We start from the raw sequence: 12344 nt of genomic DNA on the forward strand, positions 1-12344 counted from the left end.
TCATCATCATCATCATCATCATCATCATCATCATCATCATCCAATAGTGCTTACCAAGCCCCTCATTACCGTAATTTAAACAATAGTTGAATAAAGTTTAATACTTGACTTTTTATATAGTTTCAGACATAATAGCCTTCCAAAGGAAACAGTAACTAAAATGTGGTTCACGACAAAAATTAATACCCATACAGTCGACGTGTTCATTTGCACGTGAAGTCATCACTTTTGGAGTACGAAGAAACACGTGATTTTTTTACCTAGCCAATCAGCAGCGGTTACCTTACGTCACTAGGAAGCATTGCAAAATGTAACCAATCATCGGTGTTTTAAATATGTGCCGCACTTCCGCGTTTGTTCAAAGCCGAAACTGATTTCATATTCGGACTGTTATGCAGATTTACGCACGTGAATTCAAAACAATCGTGGTAAGTCAATAGATATGACAAATTTTATGTCTGAATAGTTGCATTAATTGAACTTGTCAGTGATGTTGGAATGTTTTTGGGTTTTTATGTGTCTATTTTAAAGCCAGTTAACAGCCCAGTGAATGTATTTTATGCAGGCGGAACTTCCAGCAAACTATGATTGGCTTGTGATTTACCAATCAGTTTGCGAAAACTATGTTTGAGTCAAGTAGATTACTGTAAATACTCATTGTAAATACGAGGGAATAACTTTGTTTTTGTTTTCCCATGTTCCTGAATGAACTAAAAATAAAACAATAGAAGACTGAGTAAGAGATATGTTTATTTATAAGAGTAGATACACTGTGATGCAAATGTGTGTGAAATAATGTCAATGCTTCTCTGTGTCGCTGGTATGAATGAAGTTTTCAATCTGTTGGTAATAAGGGTGATCCTCAAGTCATGAGCTTTTAGCAAATGTGGGGGTTATTGCGAGGCTTCCACAGCGCTACCCACGGAACGACTCCAGGTCTGCCTTTGCCAAGTTGACAAACATTTCTGTCACAAAAACATACAATTTAAACAATTGGTCGCTCTCCTTGGCTAGTGACTAGCCAATCAGTTTGCAAAAACTCTGACGTTTACCATCACCTGCAATCAGTCTGCAAGCATGCAAGCAGGTGCTGGCAAACTTTCTAGGTTGCCACCTCAAAATCTCTGTATTTTTTTTGTCCTTTTATTTATTTTTGTATCCATCTGTTGTCTTACACAGTGCCAAGTAACAATGCCACAGCCCAGGATTTTGCTGGTGGTGACAGGAGATGATTTTGGTTACTGTCCTAAGAGAAATGAAGGGATTGTCGACTGTTACAAGGCTGGAGGCATTTCCTCTGTGTCACTGCTGGTGAATGCATATGCTGCAAAAGATGCTGCAGATTTGGCGAAAAGGTAACGTGGCACCTGGGGGCAGAAAGTTTTTTTAATTTTCCGAACAGGAGGAGGGCATGCGGGAGGGCATGTTACTCGAGGAGGAGACCTCTCCTTCTTGGGGTACGTATACATTGATGAGTATGATGTGATTTGTAAGAGCCTGTCAGCTCCAGGGTACCATATATGGAAAGTCACAGTTGGAGTAGGTTCAAGTAGAGAGGAAGAACAGCAGTTCTAAGTTATGATGTTTTAGGTTGGGGTTGGGTTAGTTTTTATTAGTCTCTCAGTGGAAAAAAAATACATTTAACCGCAGCAAAGTTATCAAAGGAAGAGGAAAGGAAGAAGTAGAAAAACAAAATACAGGAGCTGCTGAAAAGGCGGCCACTTCTTCGAGTCAAAAAAAAAAAAAAAACTAACAATGTGACACAACACAAAAGACACAGACAGTCATTAAATCTTGAGCGCTTTATGCACCCTCTTTGTCATATAAAGCAGCTCTAGATGAGTTCACCAGTGGATTAGGCTACAAGCTAAATGTTGAAAGCAAACACGAAGCTGCAGCATCCATTGACGAAAAACATTGAAAAACATTGTCTCCGAATCAGAATCATCTTTATTGCCAAGTATGTACACAAGGGTTTTTTTTCTCTGGTGGAACACGCTGCACTAGTATCGTAAAATTGCTAAGGCACTATGCAGTTCTATTTGGGTTACTGTTTATAGCGTTAATGGCTTGGGGGAAGAATCTGTTTAAATGTCTGCTGGATTTGGTGCGCATGGATCGCTCGCGCCTGCCTGAGAGCAGTAGCTGGAAAAGGTGGTGGACAGGGTGCAGAGGGTCCGGTAGGATTTTCCGTGCCCTTTTTTCGATTCTTGCAGTGTGCAAGTTCTCGAAAGTGGGTAGGGCGGTGCCAATGATTTTTTTTCCACCGTCCTAACTGTCCGTTGACGGAATTTGATGGAAGAAGACAGCATCGATTCGATGACAGCCGTGTAGAAATGTCGTAGGACCTCCTGTGGCAGGTCATGCTTCAGGAAGCCTCAGGAACTACATCCTCTCTTGGGCCTTTCTCAGGGTGGAGTTGGTGTCGACCTCCCACTTCATGACCTGAGAGACTGTGAGAACTTGACGGTCTTGACGGTTGACACGAGACAGTTGGATAGTGTGAGGGCCAGCTGTGGTGATGGATGTTTCCTGAAGTCCACGATCATCTCTACCATCTTTAGCGTGTTCAGCTCTTGGTTGTGACGGCTGAACCAGAGCTCCAGGTGCTCCACTTGTTGTCGGTACGCAGACTCATCGCCGTCTTTGATGAGACCGATGACCGTGGTGTCGTCTGCAAACTTATGAATTTGACAGCTGGGTATGTTGAAGTGCAGTCGTTTGTGTAGAGCAGGGATGTCCAAACTACGGCCCGCGGGCCAACTGCGGCCCCCAGTCCATCTTTAATTGGCCTGCAAGAAATTTTATAAACAGAATTGAATATGGCCCGCACTTCAAATTTTGCCAGCACTTCTAAGTTTTAACATTGCTCCACCAAAAAGGCCAATCCCAGAAGAAAGAAATTTACCCGTTACTAAACATGGCAGAACCAAAGAAGCGAAAGGTAGAAAGTCAGTGCAGAAATTTCAGACAAGGTGGGAGAGTTAATGTTTCTTCAAAGAATTCAAGGGGAAGTGTGTCTGTTTGCTCTGCCCTGAAACTGTGGCAGTTATGAAAGAGAATAATATATGACAAATCTACAGTGTAGATTTTGCTGCAGTAGTCATTTGGTGCACAATGCAACGTTTGCATTGCTTGCTACAAGCCACTACGCCCCTTTCATAAGTCTCACGTACAGTTTACAGTCACGGTTTAATGTAAATTTACGTTTTGTAGCGTCACATATGTTGTTAGCTTCTTTTGAATTTTTTCTTCTGGGCTGAGGTTCTGTGCATCTATTTTGGAAAATGATATGCAAATGCACGACCTTAGAACGCTTGCGAAAGTCCGGAAGAAAGAAGCAGGCTTCTGATTGGCTGCCGTGCCGAGTATGCAAATTTCAACTGCAGGTAGCCTATGTCTGTGTGCTCGGCGACGGTACACGTGTATTGTTTGCGCGTGAAGGCGAGCGCGTCAGTGGAGAGTTTGTAGAGCGCGCGGCCAGGACAAACCATCCATGATTTTGCGAAATTTAACACAAGTAGGTATTATTGAACTTGAATATTTCGTTGTGTAATAATATGTTTTGAATGTTGAAAGTGATTCCATTTTTCAATAAATGTTGATTTATTTAACTTTGCCCCTTTGATGGGAACTTATTAAAAACAGACGCAATCTTGATAAATCACAGTGCATATGTTATTTTAATCTATTTCCATTTCCTCCTCCAAGTATCTGCGAAATAGTATGTAAACGCCATATCTTGCATATTCCTTGAGACAAATTTATTAACTGATCAGGGATATTTTTCACATTTGAAAGACAGTTAATAAATTGGGTTGTAGTGTACTTACTGTGCTATGAGATTTGTACACACTACATTTAAAGGACAACCGGCACAATTTTTTTTTGTTTCCCACTGACATCAGAAAAACGTTTTGTAGCATCTAAAATACCCAAAACAGGCAGGCTGATATTTTTAGTTAAATGAAAAACACCAATAAAAATGACATCAAAATGAATCCGGAAATGACCAGTTTCAGAATGTCCCACCCCTTTGTTCGTGACGTCACGCCAAGACGTCTTGCCTTGCTCGAGAATCAAAACAATGGCTTCCGATTCGGAGAAGCTGCTTTCTTGTTACTCATCCAGTTATGAATATGATTCAAATAGTTCTGAAGACGAAAGCATAAATGTTTGCAATTGATTAAAAGAGTCCTCCCATATCAATTCGAGCCGTCAATGACAGCAATGTAGCATCCCAGAAAATGCAGAAGATGGCGCCCAAGCTCCATTGGAAATGGGCTGATTTGTCAGCTGGGAATTTGTGTCAGCGAATATCAAATAGTTGTCTTGGTGCAACACACAACGATTCACCATCACGTTATTTATGTGTTTTCCTTCTAATTTCGTCATTAACACGGATCAACACGAAGTTTTCAGACTAAACAAAGTACCGCAAAATGCATTGTGTGTCGCTTTGTCGGTCAGGGGCGGTCCAAACGTGACGTCACATGGGGATCGTCATGAATATTAAGCGCAAGTCTTAAAACGTAAACTATAGTTATATGCTGTGGAATCTTTGTAAAATACGCTCAGTCTAAGTCATTTGAAGTGATTTTACAAATTATGGACATAACTTGTCCGGAGGCGTCAGTTGTCCTTTAATGCTTTAGGTTTAGTATTTCCGGCCCAAACACTCCCTCCAAATGCTCCTGGCCTGGCCCCTCTGTCAAATTTTAGAACCCAATGCGGCCCGCGAGTCAAAAAGTTTGCCCACCCCTGATGTAGAGTGAGGAGAGCAGTGGGAAGAGAACACATCATTGTGGGGCTCCAGTGTCTAGTGTTGATGATATTTTTCCCAGTCTCACCCCATCTCTCCCAGTTTTCCCAGTCTCTGTTGTGATCGCAAACCACTTTTGCTTTCCTCTTCAGAACTATTTGAATCATATTCATAACTGGACGAGTAACAAGAAAGCATCTTCTCCAAATCTGAATTTTCTGAAGCCATTGTTTTGATTCCGGAGCAACCCAGTTAGTGGGTGGGCCAGGATCGCCGGATTCACCCTGGTTCCCAATATGACATCACGAACAAGGGGGCAGGACTTTCTGAATCTCTCCAGTTTCGAGCTCATTAGTGGCAGTTTTAGGCAACTTTAAGTCATTTTTATTGCTGTTTTGTGTTTGACTAAAAATATCAGCCTGCGTGTTTTGGGGAGTTTAGATGCTATAAAACGTTTTTCTGATGTCAGTTAGGAAACAAAAAAAAAAGTGTCAGTTGTCCTTTAAAACTACACAAAATACACCTTATTGTATGTATAATAAATGTGCTACTGGATTGTAATTAAAGAAACAAACTGTACTATATAATAAAGTCATTTTATTTACCTTTGTGATGGTCGTTGATGTAGTTGCCTCTTGATGATATGTTGCCGTGCTTTCTCGGCGATAATACCCTCACTCACAATGTCCCCTGCTAGCTGCTTTTTGTTAATCCAAAGCAACAGAAGTTTTTCAACTTCTTGTATTGCCTGAGACCGCTACTTAGACAACACAGAAACACCCTTAGCCATACATAGCAATGGTGGACTTGGCGTACTGGTACTGGGAAGCGAAGTCACACAAACGCACACCTTGTTCGTGATTTTCGTTGATCTCCTTCTTCTGCTCGACCTTAATTTTCTTTTGTGTCCTCTTTGGCTTAACACTAGACTGTGGTGGGTTCTTTTTCGGTCCCTTAATAGCAAAATCACTCCACTCGATAGCAAACTACATCTGCACTCAAAGGGGGTGTGGAAAACTAGTCCGCCAGCCACCGTGGCGCTGTTCGACTGTGTGGTTTAGTGTTCATCCGCCGAAAACTAGTCCTCCAGCCACTGTGACGCTGTGTGGTTTGGTTCGTCCGCCGAAAACTACTTCGGATGCCAAGATTATATTGAATTGGATTTGCCTTTATTAGTCTCGCAGTGGAGAAATTTACATTTCACAGCAGCAAAGGTATGAAAGGAATTAAAGTAGAAAAACAAAATACAGGAGCTGCTGGAAAGGCAGCTACTCTGGCGACGCTGTCTTGAAGTCAAAGGAACAAACAAAAACAAAAAAACTACATAACAAATAACATGACAACACAAAGACACAGAGTCATTCATTCTTAAGCACTTTCTCTACGCTCTTTGTTACACGAAGCAGTTCTCGCCAATGTAATGTTCATAAGGCGAAAAGTTTGTGAGCTAAAGCATTCATAAACTGAGGTATCACTGTATCTTGTTTTATTCAAGTGCATTTAAGGTTGCAGCGAGATTGGAAACAGCAGACCTCCAAGAGAAACAAAACACACTAGTAGGATCTTAGCAAAAGTATATTGGGGAATTATTTATTAAAGGAATAACTGTACAACAGAACTGTAAATATATTTCACTGAGCAAGAATACAAAAACATGAACACGAAAAAAAACCCACAAATTGTTTTCAGTTACATATCAGTTCTTTTATCGATGAAAAGGTTTCTTCAGCCGTCATCTGTACTTCTTTGAAGGTGTCAGACGTTTCGCTTCTTATCCAAGAAACTTCGTCAGCAAACTAAGTTTCTTGCATAAGAAGCGAAATGTCCGAAACCTTCAAAGAAGTACAGATGACGGCTGAAGAAACCTTTTCATCGATGGACCACTCCTGTACGACTGAGAGCTTACACAGCCGTATCAATTCTTTTAGTATCAGATCTGACCCATAAAAAGACATCTGAGATCTCAGATAAATAAAAATAACTCGGTTCGACCAAAAAAAGAGAAAATGTGGGAATCCATCGAACTGTCCTGCCACCCTCAAGGAAAACTGGTAGCCTTGAAATTCCAGAAGTCATTCGTTGACGTCCCACATAGCATCCAATTCACAGACAGCCAGTTCCATCTTCCAACTACAGCTAACATCTGACTTACGACGCATGGAAAAGTGCAAGGTTCTGTCTTTCACGCTAACCAGTCTTGCTCCCCTCCGCCTGTGGTGCATTCAAGGTCCATTGGAAACATCAGTCTCATTAGTCAGCATCACTTTAAAGGACAACCGACACCTCCCGACAAGTTGCATCCATAATTTGTAAAATCACTTCAAATGATTGCTCCTGACCACGTTTTACAAAGATTCCACCGCAGATAGCTATATTTCACTTTTTAACTCTTTCCTCCCTATCAGGCATTTTGCATTTCTTCCCCCACAGCCTACAGAGCCTGCAACCAAGCTTTGTAGTGTGCTCCTTGGGAGGCTTCAGCAGGAAATTCATAACTAACATGTGTGTTCAAATAAAGTCAAAGTCAGCTTTATTGTCAAATATGCTAATATGTATGACATACAACACAGATGAAATTACTGTCCTCTCGGACCCAGCATGCAAGGCACTTATAATGACTTTAACAAACATAATAAACATGAAAACGCCAATTTCCCGGGACAGGGGAGCCGCTGCGTGTTCACGCGCCGCCAAACAAAACAAAAATATGACAGCACAAAGACACAGAGTCATTCATTCTTCAGGATTTGCTGTACCCTCTTTGTGATGACATGAAGCAGTTCTAGTTGAAAGAGGAGAGGATCAAAGCATCCATGTGAGCAGTGGATCAGGGACGTCATGGTGGAATTTGTACGTTGTGATGTCACGAGAGGCTGTGTCCTGGAGGGCAAATACATCCCCCTAAGATGGCTCCACCCAGAGAGAGTCTTGGCCCCATCTGGTGGAAGGCAGCAATTAAAACCACACACCTGCAGCTGATAAGGGCGGGATTGGCAGGCAAGGCTCTTAAGGCAGAGAGCCTCTGAGTGTGGAGCTTGGGGGGGAAGACAAGCTCGATTGCTGTGCTCTGTGAAGAAGTTGATTGCTGCGTGGAACTCATTGCCAGTTGGGACCACACGACAGGACACTGGATTTGGACCTCGCTAAAGGTGGCTAGGCTACATGAGGAGGACGTCAAGAGGGGTGAGGCCTAGAGACTCTTGGAAAAGAACTCCGTCTTCAGTTTACCTCAGAAGAGACTTTATTTTGATTTAAGTATTGGAAGAGACACTATTCAAACCTTTGTTGCTTGTGAATTCCCCCTGAATCCCTTGATTAAAACCTTTGTTTGCATACAAACCTGTCGTCCATTGCACTTCTTGTCCTGTCCCGCTGAGAGCTAGCCTCTCATGATATCACATATGGTGGAGAATGTGGGCACTGGACAAGCATTAGTAAGTGCATGGACATTGATGGTTTGTGTTATGTTTTTTCTAAATTGAAAATATCCTCAATTACAAAAAAAAAAAAAAAAAAAATGGAAGACATTTTGAAAACCCTGCTTGCAAGTCAGGAAGCCCAATATCAGGCCAATTTGGCTGTCCTGGAGGAGCAAAAGAGAGCCAATGAACTGAAGGCAGAGGAATTGCTCTTGCAAAAACAAATGGCCTCCAAGAACATGCCCCAAGAACGTGAAGGCGGGTGATTTTTTAGCTAAGGTGGGGGTGACGGATGATATTGAGGCGTACCTGCATACATTTGAAGCAACAGCCACTCGAGAAAGGTGGCCCAAGCAGAAGTGGGTGGGATTGCTTGCACCCTTCCTGACAGGGGAATCGCTGAATGCTGTCCTGGATTTGACCGCAGACAGAGCAGAAGACTACGACTACAGTAAAGTCTCGTTATATCGATATCGGATATATCGATAGTCCCGGTTATATCGATACTATTTCTATGCATGCACGGAGAAAATTACATGCAAACAGGGTCGGATATATCGATAGTCCCGGTTATATCGATATTTTTTCGGACTCCCTTGAATATCGATATAACGAGACTTTACTGTATTTAAAAGCTGAAATTCTCAGCAGACATGGGCTCACCAAGTTCGGGATGGCACAGCGCTTCCACACCTGGACTTTCCAGCCAGACCAACCTCCACGGGCACAGATGCACGAATTGGCCCGCATCGCACGGAAGTGGCTGGAACCGGAAAGGAGCACGGCAGCTGAGGTGGTCGAGGCCATTGTCGTGGATCGCTACTTATGAGCCCTGCCCTATGAGGCAAAAAGGATAATCAGTCAGCAGTCGCTGACTACTGCGTGTCAAACAGTGGCAGCGGTGGAGCAGTACCAGGCCACAGCGGAGATGCTGCGAACGACCAAGAGGGAAACCGGCAACACATCCCCACCCCGGACTGAAATGGCCCGCCCGAAGTTGCCCAAGCCCGCCAACACAGCCAAGATTGCTCCAGGTGGTGTCAGAGGTCCACCCAGGCAGTGGCGGACGCCCAGTGGCACCGAAACCAGACGATGCTACAGATGCGGAGAGACGGGACACATCTCATGGTAGTGTGGAAAACCAACGGAAGAGTGCATGCCGTCCGTTGATTCTTCCAGTGCCCACCCTGCTCATTATGCCTCCCACCTTCAGCTCAACAGCAGTCACGAGTCTGGAGGTACAAACTCTGCACAGCGGGATACCACATGTAATACAAACACAAGATAATAGAAAAAAACAAATCATGATTGTAACTAAGGTGACAGCTATACCCTGCCAATCTCCAAACATATCTCGTAGCCCCTGCAGAAAACTGTTTGGATTGACACCTTCCATGCCCTGTGTTTTTTCTCTATAAGCTTTGAGAAGTGAGAGGGTCTCTGTTAGTGTACCATTAGATAATGTGTGTAGCGGGATGAAAGTACAGTGGTACCTCGGTTCTCGACCATAATTTGTTCCAGGACCCTGTTCAAAAAGCGATTTGTTCGAACACCGAAACCATCTCTTTGCTCCTGTCACTTGCGAGTTGACAGCGGGGGGGCGGGGCTGCCTCTCCTGGCCGCCCTCCACCCGCTGTCAATTCTCTAATCACGGACACGGGTCATTTATACGGTTCGCGATCACCTCGCCAATGCCGAATGATTGACTCACCTCGCCACGGTACCTGGTCTCTTCCTTCGAGGCGCGAGTGTCCGCTCCGAGGTATTTTTCCTTATGTCATCTTCCGGGATTGCGTAATTTTTCACCCTCGTGTTCCATTTGCTTTTTGGCGTAGTAAGCGGGTCGGATCACCCCCTGCCTTCTTACTCGCTGTGTTTTCTTTTATTTGTGAATAAACATCCTGCTTGGTTAGTACGTGTCTGCTTTGGGATCCCAAACATTCCACAACGTTCCGACGAGTCAGCTGCCGTCACTCTCGCTCAGAACGTGACAGCTACGGATGACTCGGCTACAGGATGTTCTTTTCTCTTAAAATATCTATCCAATGACGCTTGCTCTCACTCCCACAGCCACATCACTAGATTTCACAGCCTCCTTATTCTTTAATATCGTACTGATCATAGATTTCGCCATGCTGTATTCCCTAGCCAGATCAGACACTCGCACACCTTCTTCATATTTTGCGATTATTACTTTCTTAAATGCAATAGTTGCACGCACTACTTTTCTTTTGTCACTTTTAGCAGCACTTACTTTCTTTGGAGGCATGATTAGGGGCTAAAACTCTTCGTACACCTATATTAAACGCCAGAGCAAAACGCAGCACGTCCGCTAGCGACAACAGTTGGTCTCTGAGAGAGCGACACACCCGTGCGCCGCTCAGCACCCCACCCTCGCGTACGCACTCACGCGTCGTATTGGCGTTCGAACACCGAAGCAGGAATATCTCGAATATTTTGATCGAACTCCGATTTGTTCTAACTGTGAGGCGTTCGAGAACCGAGGTACCACTGTACAACATTCACCAGATTGAATCATTCGGCACACTCCTCCTCTTTCTGCCAATATCACTTTGCTGCTGTGAAATGTGAATTTCTCCACTGTGAGACTAATAAAGGCATATCCAATCCAATCATATCGAGTGCCTGTCTATTCTGTAAAGCTACAAGCGAAGTAGCATGCAATTGTGAAGCTGTGTGCATGAATAACGCCTCGGTAAAATTTGTTAAGGTGTTAATCTTGTGGTTCAGATAATTGATTAGTTCCGTGTGCTTCTAGGTGGTCACTGAAAAAAGGTAACCTATGACAGGTAAATGTGAGAATGCAGCACCCACTTCATCCAACAATTTATCATTATCCGGAATATTTCGAGGTTGACCAATCGCATCAAAATACACAGGGGGGTTCTGAGTAATTGGAGGCTTTAACTCATCGCTCTCCACATCTCTATTTCTTCTGTGTATGCGGTCTGGTGTCAATACATCATCACTCACAACAAATGAAGTTGTCTGTTGGGCTCCAGTAACATATACACACATTCCTGACCAAAATGAGGATAATTTAGAATACAAAGTTCCCCCACCACAATACCACCACAACTGTGACCGTCTGCTGAATACAGTATAGGTGTTAGGGACGTTAACAGTGGTGCCACATAGAGTGGAATTGATTTTCCCATGATCAGTGCACCTGGTGCGTTGACAACTATCCCGTTGAAAACGTGAAATTCCCAGAAGTTGGAGGGTGAAACAACATTGGTCTAGTCTCGATGTGCATGACAGGAAAATGAGTAGAATATGCAGAACAAAAGGCGGTGCTCGGTAAGCCCCGCGTCATGTTCAGAACACAATCAGGTGGAACGGCTTCCACAATCTGCAGGGCTGCATGTGGTTTCATACAAACGACACAATCTTTCTTTAGGGATTTGACTACCCCTACAACACGTTCGAGAAAAAGGTTGTCATTAATTCCCACACCCGTATCTTCTCGCAGCAACGTTTCAATATCTTCCCCTTTAAAATGGGTTTTAACCCCTTGTGCTTGTTTTTTTAATCTCTCCTCGCAGGGAGATAACAACATGTGGATTTTCTTGTTCTGACTGGTTACTCTGGACAGGTGGCTGCCAGATATAGCACAGCTTTATTGGAACTCTTGGATGAGCCCCTTCTCTGTACCACACCCACAACATGAGCATAGTACAATTCTCTTTGTCTTCGTTTGGTGGGGATGACATTGGCTGCAATATAAAGGTTATGGTTGGTTCGTCAGATTTTTTGACCTTGATTGCTATTTTATTATGCCAATTTGATGCTCCCTGATTCCTTTTTATATCGGACCAATATCACCATCAACAGAACTGATGTAATTTGACCATTCAAACCAATTCCTGTCACTAGCATCATGAGCACTCATCAAATAAAACCAATAATCCCGCCATTCACTCATGTCAGTTGTTTCGGTATATTGTTCTTCTAAATTTGAAGCCCTTCCCGAATAATCTGGAACGACAGAAACCTTTACAAACCGAGTCTGGCGGGACTCCAATTGGCTCAGGGATGGTAATGGAAAGTTCTTGGGAGAGGGAAGTTACATTGATCATTGTCCCTGTTACGTTAGTCAAGAGCTGCAAGTTGTTAGATAGACGTAGACATCAGTCTACGGC

General features: G+C 43.4%; 1 protein-coding gene across 1 annotated transcript in view; it reads left to right on the plus strand.

Moving 5' to 3' along the window:
- The first annotated feature begins 341 nt into the window (after positions 1-341).
- Positions 342-12344, plus strand: part of ydjc (YdjC chitooligosaccharide deacetylase homolog) — a 63674-nt gene continuing 51671 nt past the window's right edge. The window contains exons 1-2 of the mRNA XM_088995097.1: positions 342-428; positions 1180-1355. Coding sequence (XP_088851223.1) covers positions 393-428; positions 1180-1355 — 212 coding nt within the window. The 5' untranslated portion in view covers positions 342-392. The remainder of the gene's footprint in view (positions 429-1179; positions 1356-12344) is intronic.

This window comes from Hippocampus bargibanti, linkage group LG04 (genome assembly GCF_051943395.1).
Source record: "Hippocampus bargibanti isolate YZ-2025 linkage group LG04, ASM5194339v1, whole genome shotgun sequence".
NCBI classification, from domain to species: Eukaryota; Metazoa; Chordata; class Actinopteri; order Syngnathiformes; family Syngnathidae; genus Hippocampus; species Hippocampus bargibanti.